Here is a 20,082-nt window from a genome sequence, read left to right on the forward strand (position 1 = left end):
TGAAGTCAATTTCAACTCTCTCTCTCTCTCCCTCACACACATACACTTACTCAATTGGCCATAAAAAAAGTGTTCACATTGAAGTCTCACTAATCCTTTAACTACTGTTCTATGGAGACAAGAAAGATAATTTTGATATTAAATCTTTAAAACTTTCTGATAATGATGATGATGATGATAATGATAATGATGATGATGAAGGAGAAGAGACTATGCTACTGTATATCTTGTAAGTGATTGAGTTAGTTTCCATTGCTGACAAAACAGAATGACACAGAAATGCATATGTACTATGATTTGATTATGTTACTCACAGTCCAAAACAAAATGTGCATTTACACAGGTTTAGGTGAAGAATTTTCTCCTGGGACTATTTTTGAATTGTTATGTCTTGTTATGACTGATTACAATCAAATGTGTCAAACATGACTTTACATGATTATAATTTATCCAAAGCTGTTTCAGTTAACATTGATTAGAAAAATTCATTTTATTCCTTCTCTAGTGTTAGTAATTTTGCAAATTTTTCGTTCATTTTACAATAATCTAATTCTTTATAATACCATCTATGGTTAATTGTGATTTGTATTGCCTTTTATCAGAGAAGTACATGCATAGTGGTGGTGCATGGCTTAGTGGTTAGGTTGTTGGACTCGTGATTGTAAGAATGTGGTTTCAATTCCTGGACCTGGCGATTCCTTGTGTTCTTGAGCAAAATACTTCATTTCACATTGTTCCAATCCACTCAGCTGTTGAAAATGAGTAATCCTACAAAAGACCAGAGTCCCATCCAGAGAGGAATATATATCATCATCATCATCGTCGTCGTCGTTTAATGTTCGCTTTCCATGCTAGCATGGGTTGGACGATTTGACTGAGAACTGGTGAAACCAGATGGCTATATCAGGCTCCAATCTGATTTGGCAGAGTTTCTACAGCTGGATGCCCTTCCTAACGCGAACCACTCAGAGAGTGTAGTGGGTGCTTTTTATGTGCCACCGGCACAAAGGCCAGTCAGGCGGTACTGGCAACGGCCACAATATATATGTATATATGTCACAGGAACCGGGAAACCAATCCTATGCTTCCTATCATGGGATTCAGTTTAACTTAAAAATTCAATTGTAAAATGGTTTGCTACAAAACAATGTGTAGAAATCACTGAGCAAATATTTCGAATTTCTATTGAATGCTACTTCAAATCTTCCTCGTCTGTAAAATGTTCTGTTCCTTATTAAATATGTTTCTGTTTTATTGCAGCTTCATCTTGTGAAGGCGCTGTGGCAGCAGCGGCAGCAGCGGCAGCAGCTTCATCTTGTGAAGGTGCTGTGGCAGCAGTGGCAGCAGCTTCATCTTGTGAAGGTTCTGTGGCAGCAGCTGTTGAGGACTCCAGTGTTTACAGTTCCTCAGGAATCAGTTATGACTGCAAACCTCCAAGTTGGGCTTATGATATACGTGTCTCCTGATCTTCATAAATTATCTCTCAATACTGCACCATAGAAGCACTTGTTACTCACAAATACACTTTATTATATTCTTGAGGGTGGCAAGCTGGGCAGAATCGTTAGCATGCTGGATAAAATGCTTAGCGGTATTTCGTCCGTCGCTACGTTCTGAGTTCAAATGCCATCGAGGTCAACTTTGCCTTTCATCCTTTTAGAGTTAATGAAATAAGTACCAGTTACACACAGTAATCAACTAGACCCTCCCCTCAAATTCCAGGCCTTGTGCCTACAGTAAAAAGGATTATATTCTTGAGGGTGGGAGGGCAAGTTCAACAAAGCTCTGTCTGGCCATTTAGAATGAAGAACTCAAAGATAAGTCTGACAAAGAATAAACATTTAATCTATAATTGTCTCTTCAACAAAATGTGTTTTGTCCAACAAACAATTGTGTTGAATGTTTACACTTTAGTCTAGTTATTTATTACATTATCACTTCCACTTTATCCAACATTTTTATCACTAGTGGCCACTTCTCTGTGCCACACAATTACTTTTCTGTCAGACAAAGGGTCAATCTTCAAATATCAGAACCTCTTCTTTCCATATACACCTCTATATTCTATAAACCCCATTTATTCTGACTTCTGTATCAACTATTCTTCCATCTTCACCAACTGCACGATAAAGACCCCACCACAACATCCACTCTAAATCTGAGGAGATGCAACACTTACTCAATTGTGGCTACCCTCAATTTGTTGTGAATATTGCACTTTACTAAGCCAGAGCTATTAGTCATGCTATCACACTCGTCTTGAGCATATATTTAACTGCAGACTAGCTTCCCTTCTATTTTACATCTTGTCCATTTTCCACTTAATATGCATGCCCCTCCGTAACTTCTGCTTTTTATCCTCCAAGCTTGTGATTCCCAATTTTTCCCTGGCCACTTCTCTGTGCCACACAATTACTTTTCTGTCAGACAAAGGGTCAATCTTCAAATATCAGAACCTCTTCTTTCCATATACAAATTTAACAAAATTTAGATTTACTATAACCTACATGGTTGACAGAGGGCACAAGAACACGGAGTATTGTATGATCAAAACCTTTAATCCAGTAAACTAGTGAGTGACCTTAAAGCTTACGGGTAAACAAGAATTGAACTTTGGTGCTCAAAATGCTATGGCTCTGCTGGACTTCAATAGAATATGATAGTAACAGCCTTTGCCACAAGAAGTAAATAAGTAGTAATTCTTATTACTAATGTTGTGTTTAGCATGACAGAGATATATCTTAACACATAGAATTAACCATATTTAAATTATCACATAGACCTTGATTAATATTTAGTGTGAACAAGTGCTTCTATGGTGCTGAAATAAGCCAAACAGATTGCTAAGAATGTGGGGAAAAAGATCTAGAAGAATTAACAAACTTGAATGTCGTTATCAAAAAATAATTTCTCATATCATAAAGTCTTTGCGTCTATTCCCATCCACCTCTTCGTTCTGCATTATTGAAACAGGTTAAGAAGTACTTAGTTATCCATTTCCATTGGTTGGATCCTAGTTCTTCACAAAGATATACAATCGTTTAGTAAGGAACATATTAATTCATACTAACAATTGCAGGATTAACTAATCTTAATGTTGCTTTCTCTTCATTAATAACAAAATAAATTCCCTGATTATTATTATTGTTATTATTACTATTATTATTGAGGTGGCAAGCTAGCAGAATTGTTAGCACACTGGACAAAATACTTAGTGGCATTTCGTCCATCTTAAAGTTCTGAGCTCAAATTCCACCAAGATCAACTTTGCCTTTCATCCAATTAAGGACCCATCAAGCACTGGAGTCACTGTAATCGACTAGCCCCCCACCTCCCCCCAATTTCAAATCTTGTGCCTATTGTAGTAAGGATTATTACTATAATTATCATCATCCTCCTAAAACTGCTGGCCTTGTACCAAAATTTGAAACCAGGGCATTGAGTTGGCAGACAAAAATTGCCTAGCTGCATTTCTTCCAGCTTCGCATTCTGAAGTTAAATGCCACTAAGGTTGACCTTACCATTCATTCTTTTAGGGCCAATAAAACAAAGTACCAGTTAAACACTGAGGTTGAGGTTTATATTAGAAACAAATATCATAATTGTCATGATTAAAGCAGTGGATTGGCAGAATCGTTAGCACAGCAGACAAAATGACTTGTGGTATATTCTTATGGACTTTCATGTTCCGAGTTCAAATTCTACCAAGCTTTGCATCATTCCAATAAAATAAAATACCAGTTAAATACTGGGCTCAGAGTTATCAATCATATCCCTCCTCTAAATTTAAGGTTACGTGCCTTTGTTAGAAATTATTATCATCATCATTAGGCAAGTTGATTTTATTGCAAACTGCTGACATCAGTTACAGATTATCCATTAGCAGAATTATCAGATAATCTATCTAACCATATTATTATTGTTTTTATTTATAAACATTTAAAATCCTCATAATTCAGTTTGTTCAAACACAAAATTATTATATTGATATTATATCGGGTATTAGAAACTAATGAAAATTGCAAAATAATTAGGTTCACTAAGATCATAAAGATTAAATGTTTATCAGATTAATCATCTTAAAATATTCATCTTATACTTCACTAATTACTTTTCATGTTTGTTAATCCTTCATTTTTTTCCTTGCTGATGTATGATGGGTTTTGCTTAATCTCTCAAGAGGGGTAAATCCTTGATGAAGCAGTCAAAATTGGCTTCACTTTTTTTTTTTTTTATATATAAATCAACTTTAAACAGTCTAAACATACTATTAAAGAAATATGATTAAATCAGTTTTTTTTTTTTTAATATTTACAAAACGATTAATAAAATTTTCTTATAACAAAATGATTTGAGTTGTGTATGATGACATATTACATGAAAGGATTGTATGCTATATATATGTATTTGTGTGTGTGTGTGCATATATATATTATTGGTTGCACATACTTAGTGTATGTTTTGTTTATATGCCAAATTTGCAACATAGCATCCAAGGAAAGGTCCCTACATGATGCAACATGTTAAAGAACACCTGAATGTCACAGACCAGGCAAGACAATTTGCCTCAGAAACAATACACATACACTACAAGGATGGGCTGAAAAGATCATCAGCTGACTATGAACGAGTGTTGCTAGATCTGTGAAGGAGTAATACTAGAGCATTAATTTCAACTCTTCCTACTAATTAATAACTGCATTGTCTCTTTCCAGGTAAACTAACATCAGACTTTTCAAAGACTTCCAATGTAACTAGTAGCAACTTTTCTTGAAAATGGACGAAATTTAGTATCCTGGTGTTATCAAGTACCTGCAGAAAAAGAGATTTAGCCCACAAGGACATTCATGGTAACATTATTGTTACATTAGGGGATGATGCTCCAGCTTTATCAATAGTGCAAAAGTGGGCAGCTGATTTAGGAGGGAATGTAGAGTCTTGAATATGACCCAAGGTGTAGACATCCTGCCACCACCAAGAAAAGCATTGATTGTGTTCACTACATGATGGATAACAGACTGTAAATCAAACAGCCTATGTTATTAACAGATCCAGTAAGAGTGTTGAGAATATCCTGCACTATGAACTTGCCAGGTCTACTGACACCTCAACAAAAGTACACCAGGCTGATCACATCACAGGAAAATCTGACATTCTTTGAGGCAGACCCAGCTGACTTCTTTGAATGTTTCCAAACCCAAGATGAGGGTGGCTTCAACACTGAGCCAAAGACAAAGAGACAATCCATACAGTGGAAACATCCCTAATCACTTGCTCCAAAACAAGCCAAAGTTGTTTCATCTGCAGGGAAGGTGATGGCCTCAGTCTTTAGGGATGCAAAAGGCACTGGTTATTGACTATCTTCATAAGTTCATGCCATCAGTTGGAAGTAACTAGGCCAACTTCTTTGTAAATTGATCTCTTGGATGTGACATTTCGAATTTAAAAATCTGTTTCTTTAAAGTTAACAGGACAAGTATGTCATCAATGTACAGAAATACTGGAACAGATGTCAGAAAGTGTGCAATTTTCTAGTAATTTCCAAATGTAAAGGTACGTGGTTTAGTCGTTAGGGTATTCAGGTCATGATCATAAGGTCAGGAGTTCAATTCCCAATGGCATATTGTGTCCTTGAACAAGACACTTTATTTCACATTGCTCCGATTAACTCAGCCCTAATTCAAAGGGCCAAGCTCAGCCACCAACATGTTAATTTTATGAGCAGGCTGTTCCATTGATTGGATCAACTAGAACTGAGTGCCAGTATATATAATTTCCAAATGATGCGGTCCAAGGTTCTTGAGTAAAAAGAGCAATGTACAAAAATTATACTTATGGGATTAAGGAGGACTCTTAGTAAAAGAGACAGTAATTTATAAAGTTTATATGTGTGAACAAGCTTGATAGTGCATATATCAAGGATTTGGAACAGATATACAAAAAGATATGGTCAGATCAATTGTATACACAATAAATCGCACAACATTATTTGGTTTTTGTTGCATCATTAATGAGACATACTTTCATTGTATAAAGTTCTTTCTGTTGATATGCATAGATTTGATCCATTGTTTTCAATAGTGGTACAGAATAAAGACGTTATTTCTGAAACTACAAGGTCCTAGATGAAAATTCTGCTTTGGACTTTACTATTTGATGTTTCGACACGAAATCAACTTAACTAGTTTGTATTACACAAACAGGCTGTGGGGAAGAAATCAGCTCAATTTATAATACAAACCTAGTGACATTTTTTACCAAATCATTTAGTTGAATCTTATGGACAGACTTACTGGAGACAACACACCTAGAAAATCAAATATTGGCAACATTTTGTGTATATAACTACTTACAGGTTAATAGTGGTCTGCGATAATATTAAGTCAATAAAATAAAAACATAAAATGAGGTCTAAAAACAAGGACAAACAATTATTTGCAATGCACTTATTTTTGTCCTATTAGTGGGAAACTGTTGCTTGCATCTCTAGACATAGACTCCCATTTAGTTCAAGTTTGAACTTGAAACATCAATTTAACTCTTCAGTATTTAAACCGGCCATATCTGGCTCAGTCATTCTGCCAGTTTTATGTTCAAACTGGCCAGATCTAACCTCTCATACATACCCTATGATGTCATTTTAAAAATAAACAATCACATCATCAAAATCTCGAAGCTAAAAGATACTCGTTTCAGTCATTTGACTGTGACCATGCTGGAGCACTGCCTTTAGTCGAGCAAATCAACCCCAGGACTTATTCTTTGTAAGCCTAGTACTTATTCTATCGGTGTATTTTGCCGAACCGCTAAGTTACGGGGATGTAAACACACCAGCATCGGTTGTCAAGCGATGTTGGGGGGGGGGGACAGACACACACACACACACTATATGTATATATATATATATATATACGACAGGCTTCTTTCAGTTTCCATTTACCAAATCCACTCACAAGGCTTTGATCGGCGCGAGAATATAGTAGAAGACACTTGCCCAAGGTGCTACGCAGTGGGACTGAACTTAGAACCATGTGGTTCATGAGCAAGCTACTTACCACACAGCCACTCCTATGCCTATGATTAATTTAAGACAATACTAATAAATAAGCTTTACATTTAACAGAATAATCTGAATGCTAAAGAGTCAACCAACCAACCTGAGAATTACCCTGATTCTATGATGCAAAATTCCTGCTTTACAGTGAACTAAGTTAAAACTTCATGCTAATTATGTTTCAAACACTGACTTAATAACAACAAAGTTATTTAACTAAATCCTTGATTATTTTCAAAATTAATTGAAACAAAAGCAGTGTATTCTCTGCTGTTCCAGTTTCTGTTTGAAGAAAAATTTTCTGTGAACTGAAGGTATTATAAGAGAGCTAAAATACATGAAAGACTTTCCATAGAGCTTTGTCGTTGTGTGGACTGTTTATGAATGGACTGGAAAATTCAGAAATGATCATGTGTCAAAGAATTAGATACCTGATTAATAAGTTTGTGACTTGATGACTGTTGAACAGAGAAATGACTAATGAACAAAGGGATAAATAATGTATAAAATAGTCATGGTTCAAGCTATGAAGTCATCTGCAATAAATTTTACCATAGTATAGCGTAAGAAGCAGACCATGTTTTGTGGTGCTTATACAACTAATTTTACCACCAATTGTTTAAAAAAAAAAAAATCATAGGTGTAGGCATAGTTGTGCGATAAGAGGCTTGCTTCCCAATCGCATGGGTCCAGGTTCAGTCTCCATGTGTGGCACCCTGGGCAAGTGTCTTCTACTATAGCCTCGAGTGGATTTGGTAGATAGAAACTAAAAGAAGCCTGTTGTGTATGTCTCCCACTACCACTTGACAACTGGTGTTTAGCAGAAAGAGACCAACAGAATAAGTACCAGGCTTTAAAAAAACAATTTTAAGTTTATTCTAAAATAATGATTCACACTGCTCATCTGGAACAAACACATAACTGAATGGCTTTGGTTAATGCAATAACATAAATCATCATCATCATTGTTTAATGTCTGCTTTCCATGCTGGCATGGGTTGGATGGTTTGACTGAGAACTGGCAAGCTGGGAGGTTGCACCACGCTCCAATCTGATCTACCAAGGTTTCTACAGCTGGATGCCCATCCTAATGCCAACCACTCTGTGTAGTGGATGCTTTTAACACGCCACTGGCATAGGAGCCAGTGAAACAGCACTGGCATCAACCACACTTGAATGGTGCTTTTTACTTGCTACCAGCACAGGAGCCAGTCAGGCAGCACAAGCCTACACCATAATGACTAAAGGAAAAACTATGTCTACACTGCCTGTGCAGCTAATTTTCACACCAGTATTTAATCCTTTGATTACCATAATCCTGCTGAAATATATTTTCTTTGTTTCAATTAATTTTTTAAATAATTAAGAATTTAGGAAAATAATTTTCTCATTATTAAGCTAGTGCTTCAATTAGCATGAAATTTGGATGGAAAATTTTAATTTCAATCACTTTAAAACAGGATGTTTGTGTCTTAGAACCAGGGACAGCCACAAGCAGGTTGGTAACAAAAGGGATCAGGGCATTTGTGGATAATCAATGTTTTACTCACATATACTAGGGATATATTGGAGAGGAGAAAAAAATATAAATACTTGATATTTTCTCTCTTTGTAGAAATTTGAGTATCAAATTTTGGAATTTAAAAGAAAAATAATTGAAGAATTCAGAATAAATATTGCTAGTTCCTCACTCTCTCTTCACTAGCAGTGTTGCCTATGGTTGCTGAATTACTGAGGAAAATGGTGTAAGTTTAAATTACCACAGCTTCTTATTATGGGAAGATGTGTAACTGTGAAACAATTGGTTATAATACTACTCACTAGCAAGAACAATGAATACAAAGCTGGTCGACATTTTTTTTTTAAATGTACATATAAATCTCATCATTTAACATCCATTTTCTATGCTGGCATGGGTTAGACAACTTGACAGCAACTGGCAAGGCCAAGCACCACACCAGGTTCCAAAGCCTGTTTTGGTTTGGTCTCTACAACTAGATGCCCTTCCTAATATTAACCACTCTACAGTGTATACTGGATGCTTTTTTATCAGTGCTTGTTATGTGGTAGCAGCACCCACACCAATGCTTTTTACATGGCATCTAAGTGTTAGGATCTCTGATATGTATATATTAAGATAAATATCTATATTTTTAATACCAGACAGTTGAGCAATGAGTAAGGTGTAGTATATGTTATGTAGACTCCAACAGATTTTCTCAGTGACCCAGTCTGAAAATGACTGCTATCTTAAATTTTCTTTCACATACACCATGATTTTTCTCTTTTTCCCCTTCTTAAAAGAATAAATTTTTATATTAGGTCACAAAGTAACAGTTGCCTTTCATCTGAAGGACATAAAGCACCTCTTCTTTTGAATTATTTCAATTTAAACTGGCTGATATGTATAACATCATGTTGCTCTCTCAAATATTTTATCCACAAAGATTTATCAAGTTTTCTCCAAACTTGCACCTTGAGAATACAAAATACATCCAATCTGGTTTAGTTTTGTTACCATAATAGGGATGAATTAGACTTTCTTCAGAAAAGAAAGAGTTTTTGAAATAAAATCACTATCAGATTTCTTTCAATCCTTTGAATAAAGAAAATGTGTGAGAGAGAGAGACAGACAGACAGAAAGAAAGCGACATTAAAGATAGAGCGTGAATGTGTGTGTATGTAGAGTATCTTGAAGAATCAGCTTGTACACAGAAACAATGAAGAAAATAAAGAATGAAAAAAAAAACATCCAATCGAATGAAATATACCAATTCAATTTCATTCCAATAAAACTTTATTATAAAAGAAAAAGGAGAAGGGACACAAGATAACAAAAACGTAAAAGACCATCTGCAAAACTGAATTGTGATTCTTGACAAACAGCTGGCATGTTGGGAGTTGGTGGTGGTGGTGGTTGTAGTTGTAATTGAGGTTGTGGTGGTGAAGGTGGTGGTTGTGGTGGTGATAGACAATGAAATTACTTTATGGGATGTGATGAAAGAGTTGGGTAAGAATATTCTGAACTGGAAATTGAAATTGAACTAAGATGCCAAAATGACTCAATACATGCTGGATATTCCTATTAAATGAAATGGTATCAATTATTTTATACTACTTACACTTGTCTATCTTTTATTTATTATAATGTCTTTGGTACAGTTAGTCCAATTCTAGATTAAATACTTTTAAGCTCTGTCTCATTAAAGCCAAGTTCTGCTGGTGGCAAAAATAAACAGTCAGAAGAACAATGAAAAAGAAAAAAAAACAATGTAACATATAACAAAATATAACTTTGATGTATTTTGGGGTGGAAAATGGAATTAGGCTTTTATTTTGTTTTATCTTTCATTTTAATCTAAATGGAGTAAGTTTTGTTTGAGGCTTTGAATTATAAGTCATCTTCTTGTGCAAGTAGATTTCCAGAAAGAGACAGTAATGGAACATTAGCAAAGCCTAAATTGACATGGGTCAATTGCCATGTAGAAATTATCATCATCTATGTTCAGAAACTAGGTAGCATACTCAAATGGAAGTGTTGTAGAAATATACCATCAATAAATAACTAACCCTGAGAACATTAAAAAAAAAAAAAAAAAAAAAAAAAACCCTCTCTTACAGGGAGATGGTGGTGAAGATAAAAACATTGGAAAGATTCATTCTTTAGAAATGTAATACAATTTCATGGAATTATTGAAATAGATATTTGTCTTTTGAATGGAAGAGAAAGATCAGGCAAAAAAAAAAATGACACTGACAATAGATTTAATGAATTCGACAAGACTCATGAATAATGGTACTACTACATGTAGTTTTTTCAGATTTGTCTCAGACTGACAATAAATCTCAAAAGAATTGAATTGTATACAGTCTTGTATTAAATACATATATTTAATGCTAACATTACAAGAGAGCTTCTAGCTGACAATGTTAAGACTAGCCAGTGCAGGAGGACAACCACCGAAGAAAAAAAAAAAAAGATTGTCAAAACTGCCCTAGCCAGCAGTAGAATGGTAATGGGTTCACAAAAGACTGCATGTTGATCTTTTTTTTCTTTCTTTCTTTCTTGAAATAATACAGGAGAAAATTTAACGGCACATCAAACAGCAGCAATATAATAAAATATTTTCTTTTTTCTTTTTTTAATATAAAATTTCAAAAATCTTCCAGCAAGAAGAAAATATTTCTATTAAATATCCAATGAAAATGATTAAGCTAAGAGTCAACAAAATATTTTGGATTTGATTTAAGTTGTTTCAGGACTGCATTGAGGAATAATAGAGAAACTGGTGGACACAGACACCAATTTTGATGAAATTAAGGCTTAGGCCAATGAGATTGTCACAATCCAAGGTAAGGGACCAAGGATCAGTTGAAAAAGGTATAAAAAAAAAAAAAAAATGGAATATGGAAAAATGCTTTGAGTGAAACATCTGAGAAGAATGGTGAAATATAAACAGAGTGTAAATGCTTTTTTTTTTCTGTATCTTTTTTCCTGTTTTTCTCTTTTTTTTTTCTCTCTTTTTTTCAGAAGATAGAATGAAATTTGGTTATTTTCCAAGATATCAAACAGTAAAATAGATGATTTAGCTGTATCAAACTTATAATACAGATCAACAAAATAAATATTCTAATAACTGAACTTCATGAGGTCATTTAGCAGTCAGAGGTGCTACAATTATACATATGGTATAGTGTAATACAACTGTACAAATCTCTCACAAAGTCAGATTATTAAATCTGTAAGAATATACTTCCAAAAATCCATTTTCACATTTCTGTAAGAAGAGTAGTTAATAATAATAATAATGTAAACAAAACTACTCTCATATGTACAACACTGAATGAACTATCCTCTCAAAATGGTCATCCTTTTTTTTCTCTCTTTCTCTCTAAGTCTCACTTTATTATCCTAAGTTTGATGAAAACATGACTCAAAGGAAAATATAGAAAAAAACTTCAAAAGACTCTGGAGAAAGGCAATCAACTAATTAGAACTATATGTTTTAAAGGCACGTTCTAATGTATGCTCAAAGGAGATGTGTTGTTAGGTGAAGAATAAAAGCAAAAAAAAAAAAAAAATCTTTAATTTTCGAAAACATGTATTTTATGTGATTAATGAATAGAAGATCCTAATGAAACAATCTAGTGTTTGACAGAATTAAAAAGGAGATAGAGATGCATTGAAATAACTGTTCAAATGATGATGCAGTCAAAATTTTTTAAGCTAAAATATTTTTCCTACATCAATTTGTTTATTGATAAACTAATTGTAGAGAATGTTAGTTATGAGCAGACATTGAGAGAGATAAGAGTGAAGAGAGGTCATTAAAGGCTCTTAGTGACAGGCAGCTATTAGCAATTAATATTAAGATACTCAAGTAACCACAACTAGGACCAGATGACAACATGACTTTTGGATCCAAATTTTTTTTTTATCTGCAGCAAAAAAAAAAAAAATTAAAAAAGTCAGGGTTAGCTGGTATATTTCACAAAGCTGATGGTGATATAAAGAGCTATAAATGCAAGCTCTAAAACTATTGGCATGAAACTACCTGTGGCAGAGTTGTCATCTTTTAGGGAGTATTATCTCATTAAATAAAACATTATTTTATCTGAACTTACAGTGTGGAGGTTTGTTCCTACATGGAGTATTATATATGGGAAAAAAAAAGTGTCTCACTGATGTGGACCAACTGTTAACTTAATTAGATGAATAAACTCAACTGCACAAATTACAATAAAATAAAATGAAGCTAGACACTCCAAACCCAATATCTGAATTTTTAGAATTTATCAAGAATTTCTTAGTTAGATTCAGTCATTTCAGGATATTAACAAAGATATCAGTTTAAAGATTATCACATCTTTGACAAATGAATGGATGATAAAGATTCTGGATTATTCTAATTAAAAAAAACTTGTATTGGTTAGAGAAAATTAATGATTAACATCAAGTAGAGCAATACTATTGGCTGATGACAAAATTCAGAATGCTCAGGCAATGTTAAAAATGTTTCTTAATTTTCTTTAACTATATAATTCTCCTACTAAATATGAATATTAGCAGTCAACAGGCTTTTTTCAATTGGAAGAATCAGATGATTTTTTTTATAATTCAGGATTTACTAGCATATATATATATATATATATATATATATATGTGTGTAAAAGAAAAACACCAATCCTTACAGCAATACATAGTGATAAGACTAACTCTGACACTAGGCCTAAAATCTGTTTATAATTGAGTCAAACTTCACAGTTTAGGGATAGGGATAATAATAATAATAATAATAATAATAATGCAGTTTTTCTTAATGATGGCAGGAAAGTGAAAACTAAAACAAAAATCTAATATTTATTTTAAAAAATGGTAAACTACAATTAATTGGATGGTTTCAGATGCTAGCCAAAAATTAAACGTAAAATACACAGGTGGGAAATTTCTGAAGTTTCTTGTTTGAATCCTGAGGCCTTCACCATAGAATAATATTCATCTTGTACAAACAAAATATAAATGCAATGCTTTGTAGGCTGTAGAGAGGAAGATATTTGAGATATTAAAGAAACCAGTTTAGTTTTCTTCAGATGAGGAGGAGGGGGAGACACTTAGTAAGCTCTACAGAACAAATTAGTGAAGAAGAATGCTTACAAGTACAAGCAAATTTCATGTGTAATCAATAAACAATCTCAGAGGTAATTGCTTGACTGAGAAAATTTTATAAACACAAATATCTATTTGTTTTTTTTTAGACAGATTCTCAATTATAGAAAAGTAATTGAAAATCTGTCTACAAAACAAATATAAAAATTAAAAGTGTTTCTTTTCCTAGTTTTAAATTGAAATAAATCAACATTAATACACATGTTTACACTTTGGAATTACTATATATGACAAGTGGGTAGGGTCAAAACACCACATTGCATAGCAATCAGGAATTAAAGAAACAAAAAAAAAATAATAATATACTAGGAGGAGAATGCAAATGTTGTTAAGATCTAGTAATTTGTTCAATAATCTGCAAACAAATATCAATTTATTTGTTCTAAAAATGTTAAGCAGTATAAAGCAATAAAAAAAAAAAAATCTGAAGCTGAGAGAAAGATGATAATAAAACAGCTAGGTAAAGTCAGCTTTTAAGGAAAGTAAAAATTTTAAACTTTTATTACAAAAGATTTCAAACAGAAATAACAAAGACAAAAATGGAAAAATTAATACTTAAAATTGAATATTTTTCTAACAGTAAATTGATAGAGCCATGTGTTAGGTCAACATAAAATCAAAGTTAGGTGTCAATAACTACCCAGTTTCTTAGAGTTTAAATAAATCAGCTGTTAGTATGAGTAAGACTACTTCTAAAATATCAAAGTACTTGACAAAGAAGTAATAAATATTCCTTGTTTTCCTTACTAGGCTAAATAATGATGATGATGATAATAATAATAATAATAATAATAATAATAATAATAATAATAATAATAATGATTATCATAATAATAATGATAAATTGCAGGGCTAAAAAGATCATATAACAAGTCTAGAATACAAAAGTCTTTAAAGTGTAAAATCTATGGAGCAGCTGTAGAATGCTGTGAAATAATTGTGAATGCAGCAAAATTTGGAATTTCTGAAAGAGAATGAACAAGAGAGCTAAAACACTCTGATAATGACATAGAATACATGTTTGTGTATTTGTATGTGTGTATGTGTGTGTTCGTGTGTGTGTGTGTGTGTGTGTACATATAGACTTAAGACAATGGAAGAAAACTAATACACCTTGTTCATTATCTCTTTCTCAAATCTCTATACTTCCCCAAATTTTACTGATGACACTGAGTCACACTGAATGTTTATATAAATACTTGACAGCCAATGAAAAAGCATTTCATTTTTATATGTGATGTCCCAATAATGAAGGCAGTTTCAAAATAAAGACTCCCAGTCTTTCTCTTGCCTGTCTCCAAATATTTATCTAACTGAAATCTGAAAATAAATCAAGATCAAAACCACTTGAATGTTTTTTGCATGTAAAAAAAAAAAAAAATTAAATAAAACAGATTTAAAAATACAAGAATAATAAAGATAATAGTAAGCAGAGTCTTATTTACAGAGGAGAAAATGGCAGAAAGGAGAACCATAGAAAGATAAAGTCTTCTCTTTCGGAGGAGATGTTTGGTAAATAACATGAGAGATTGTTCTGCAGTGGAGGGCAATTATTTTACTTTACAGAACTTTCACTGACATTTCTATTTCAAGGCAACAGAGAACACTTGTTTGTAAGAAAATCAAGCTCTGTTTCAACTTGTTTCATCACAGGAATTATTACAAGTTGGTGTGGAGAACTTGGTGAGCAGGGGGGGGGGGGGGGGGGAAATATTTCTGATGTGTTAAGCAGGGTTGAGGGAGGAGAATGAGAGACGATCAGAAAATTAAATAAAATAGCTACAGAAATATAATGAAGCACAGGAAGTTTTGTAGAACCAAAATTTCTAGCAATGTTTGTTGGATATAATAAATAAATTCCTGTACAAAAAGAATTATGTGTGCATGTGTGTGTGTCTGTATATGTGTGTGTGTGTGAGTGTGTGTGTGTGTGTGTGTGTGTACACATGTTTTCTCGCTTGTTGGGGATTATTTTTGTCTTCTTTTCTGTTTAAACTCTACAACTAAATAAAACGAAAATTACTGGATTGAGAAAAGAAAATGAAATTAGTACATCATATCTCTTCAATCTATAAATTGTATATTGACTTTTTCAATGATATAATCCTTAGTGTGGTATATGTAGACAGATGGATCATTTTACCCCAACATCAAGGGAACATAATCCAGCAAACAGAGGTTCTGATGAAATCAATAGTTAACAGCAAAACAAATACATCACTTAAAGTATATGTATCTCTCTCACATGCACACACATACAAACACTCACACGCATACACAGTTATTGGTTTGGTGGCAATAATGCTATAGGATTAGACTGTGGAGCAATTACATACGTTATAGGAATCAGATAAAAAGCAAGACAGAGTATATCTTCTTTTTCTACTATCTTTGTCAAGCTTAATACAGCAATGGAAAACTTTCCATCAAATAATATTGCAGTAACTGCTCCTACTATTTCTACTTTATCTGAAACCATTTTCGATCTTTTTCTTCTTTTTTTTTTTTTGATCATCCCTAATCAACAGCTTCAGAGTAATGCTTTGTTATAACCAGTCTTAAATGTTCCTCTTTTTTTTTTTTTTCTTTTTTTTTTTTTGTTTTCCAGACTTGATCAAGTTACTTTAAAATAAACAGGACTCAAGTTTACAGAGAGAGAGAGAGAGAGAGAGAGAAAGAGAGAAGGAAAGAACATAGACTACATTTTCAGTAAGGGAAGAGAGAGGGTCTTGTCAATTACATTCAGTCAATTTTTTTTTTTTTTTCATTTTCTTCAAGTTAAATAAAGAATAATATCGTACTTCACTTTTTGCATATTATCAATATTTTAATATTCGTCTTTGATTCTTCAAACAGTCCAGTTAAACTATTTGTTTATGATATATATATATATATATATATATATATATATATATATATATATATATATATATATATGTATATATATATATATATATATATATATATATATATATATATATATTTATATATATATATATATATATATATATATATATATATATGTATATATATATATATATATGTATATATATATATATATATATATATATATATGTATATATATATATATATATATATATATATATATATGTATATATATATATATATATATATATATATGTATATATATATATATATATATATATATATATATGTATATATATATATATATATATATATATATATATATATATATATGTATATATATATATATATATATATATATATATATATATATATATATATGTATATATATATATATATATATATATATATATATATATATATATATATATTGCATGTATGTATGTGCATATGCATGCAAAATATAAACTGAAAGAGTGGGGGGAGGGCACAGGTGAGCAATGGATAGAAACCAGCAATAGTAGCATATATAAACACCATTGTCCATTTAGGTCCACCTACAGATAAACACTGTAGACCTGTTAGGTGTTGAATGTAAACATCAGCTAATGAAACTCAAGTGTGTGTATTGTTTCTTTGTTTTGGGGGGTGGGGGGTTCCTAACATTTTGTTTTATGCTTCTTTTTTTTTTCATTTTGTTTTACTTTTTTTTTTTGCTTTTTCTTTTTTAATTAGCATTTTTCAGCAGCCGATGCTGTGTCCAACTTCATTTTCTTAGAATTATGCAAATCGTCCAAGCGGCTGTCTTCTCCATCTTGCTTATGCACAGAACCAGCACTACTGTTTGGCATCTGGAAAAAGGAGAAATAATATATATATATATAAATCATTGTCATTATCACTATCATCACCCCCACCACTGCCACCAAATCAATACATTTTATTTAACTAAATAGCTCACAGAATATAAATACATCACTGAAAGACATTTTACTGCAGTATTCATCCAAAGGTAATATCTTATGAATGAGCTGATTTTCAAAACACTATATATATACATACATATATATCAGAGGGAGACAGAAATCATCCTAATAGTGACTACCAAGAATGCTAGATGCATTTCAGCCTAGTTGGGCTTTATCAATAGTGTTTCTACTGCACATTAACAAACAATTTATAATTATCACCAATAAAACAGGGAAATATTTTTATCACTGTATAACCCATAAAGTTTGATCCCCTATCAACATATATTGATTTGGGTTGCTAGATCACATTCAGGGAATAAAACTGATAATGGTAGATATGAATCACTTCTTTTTTCTTCTATTTTTTATCCTTTTCAGCCATGCAGCTTCAGGCATGCTGGAGCACCACCGTGGGGCTAATTTTTTTCACTTACTCTACGTAGAAATTCATACAATAAAAAGACGCAATCTATATGATGTGAACACAATTTAGTTCAATGAAATTACAAAAGGAATGCTTTAAATGTTTTTTTTTTTTTTTTTTTTTTTTACAATTACTGAAAATTCAGACTGCTGTGTTTCAATTTATAAATATTTTGATTTTAAAAAAATAACAATTTTAACTAAAAATTATTTCATTAATTTTTTTTTTTCGGTAACAGAGCCTGAATATCTCATACTCAAAAAGTAAAAATCCGAAAACCATTTTTAGAAAGATGCATAATGGGAAGAATTAGAAGAGAATTTACAAGTCCCTACTATGTGCTGTCCAGCTAAGCTAACATGGAAATCGGCGATTAAATGATGATGATGATAATGATGATGATGGTGATGATGATCTCGTGTGTGAACCTGATCATGAATATGAATCAAGGTACAAACTGAATAGCAAAATTAAGTCTAAACTTATTTAAGTACCCAATCATCATTAAAACCAAATTAATTTTCTACAAAACACACACACACACACAGCACACTTTTATGGTAAACAGTGGTAAAGTTCAAATGTCACTTTTGGGTTTACATTCTGCTTCGTTTAAGATGTACTCATGCACCCTTGACAATACTCAACCACCCCATTTATATTCTCATCCCCATACCTTGAGAGCATACCCTGGCACATCGCCACCATCACTCGTTTTCTCTCTCTCTCTCCCTCTAACTGGGGCAACTTTGTATCTCCTCTACAGCAAGACACCTGTTTCTGTCCCTCTGTCACACTCTAACCTCTCATCACCAGGCACAAGGTCATCTCCTCTCAAAGGATCTTTGTCTTGCAAGTTACTTGGTAACCTCGTTGCAGTTGGTGGTATATGGTTGGCATTAGGAAATCCAACCGCAAAAACCATTCCCAAGCAGACCTCACATATGCTGGTATCACATAAAAAGCACTTAGTCCACTCTGTAAGAGCTGTAAAAACCATGACAAAACAGACAGTGGAGTTTGGTGCAATCCTCTGACTTGTCAACTCCTGTCAAACTATCCAACCCATGCCAGCATAGAAAATGGACGTTAAATGACGATGATAATGATGAACATTTTTCAATGTATTTTACACAGCAATTATAATAAATCTCCTGGGACACTCTTTTTCCCATATATCATAGTAAAAGTCAGAGTATTTCATTGGAACTAACACCGTCTGCAATAACAACCAAAGCTATTGAGATATTTCAAAGACTAATTTTGAAACATTTACCTGAAATTCATACATGCTGTCAATTTGGATTTTTAACTTATATACAGCAAGTACAAATACATTTTGATGTTGTGTATGTATATGTAAGAGTAAGCAACATTGAGTCATACATAGTACTGGACTAATAGATTATAGATACTGAATTCAATTCTACTGCTGGTATTTGCTACCAGTCTCTAGGCTTTTTCAAACAGATAAAAATATCAAGCCATCTAGAATTGTTACTTGGCATAGGCTGATAACCGTTCAAAGTGACAATGTATCCACCATTCACTCAAAACCTTCAAGTAAGCACCAGCCAGGGTTTGCAGTTATAAACAGAGAGCAAGATAGTGATATGAAAACCAATGGACATGTGTTTGTTTTACATTATGTCATGGCTGGCAAGTGCATAAAATATACTAAGTTCAGTGTACAGAGCAAATATCAAATAGTTTGAAAAAGTGAGTATTGTAAATTTTTTGGCAAGAAGCATCATCATCTTACATGGGTTTAAATGTTTATAGGGGCAAATTCCCTACAACCAGATGCCCTTACTATTGCCAACCACTAAATGTTTCCAAACAAGGTAATACTCATCCACAGCCAAGACCTGTTCTTACAAAATGACACTGCCTTATGATAGTGACACTCATTTACAACTACCATGTGATATCAAGACAAGGAGACACACACATACGACAGACTTCTTTCAGTTTCCATTTACCAAATCCCTTCACAAGGCTTTGAAGGAATGTGTCCAAGGTGCCACACAGTAGGAGTGAACCTGAAACCATGTGGTTTGTAAACAAACATACTTAATAA

The 20,082-nt window shown here is 32.7% G+C and overlaps 2 protein-coding genes across 3 annotated transcripts in view; one reads left to right on the plus strand and one right to left on the minus strand.

Annotated features, from left to right (window-relative positions):
- LOC106870718 (protein adenylyltransferase SelO, mitochondrial) overlaps positions 1-4,347 on the plus strand; it is a 32,360-nt gene extending 28,013 nt beyond the window's left edge. The window contains exon 13 of the mRNA XM_014916886.3: positions 1,261-4,347. Coding sequence (XP_014772372.2) covers positions 1,261-1,466 — 206 coding nt within the window. The 3' untranslated portion in view covers positions 1,467-4,347. The remainder of the gene's footprint in view (positions 1-1,260) is intronic.
- A 12,891-nt stretch (positions 4,348-17,238) lies between these two features.
- The window catches only part of LOC106870720 (forkhead box protein K1), a 99,762-nt gene continuing 96,918 nt past the window's right edge, over positions 17,239-20,082 (minus strand). For both annotated transcript variants that reach the window (XM_014916889.3, XM_014916888.3), the window contains exon 8: positions 17,239-17,458. In XM_014916889.3, coding sequence (XP_014772375.1) covers positions 17,339-17,458 — 120 coding nt within the window. In that variant the 3' untranslated portion in view covers positions 17,239-17,338. The remainder of the gene's footprint in view (positions 17,459-20,082) is intronic.

This window comes from Octopus bimaculoides, chromosome 16 (genome assembly GCF_046866305.1).
Source record: "Octopus bimaculoides isolate indiv1 chromosome 16, ASM4686630v1, whole genome shotgun sequence".
In the NCBI taxonomy this organism is placed as follows: domain Eukaryota; kingdom Metazoa; phylum Mollusca; class Cephalopoda; order Octopoda; family Octopodidae; genus Octopus; species Octopus bimaculoides.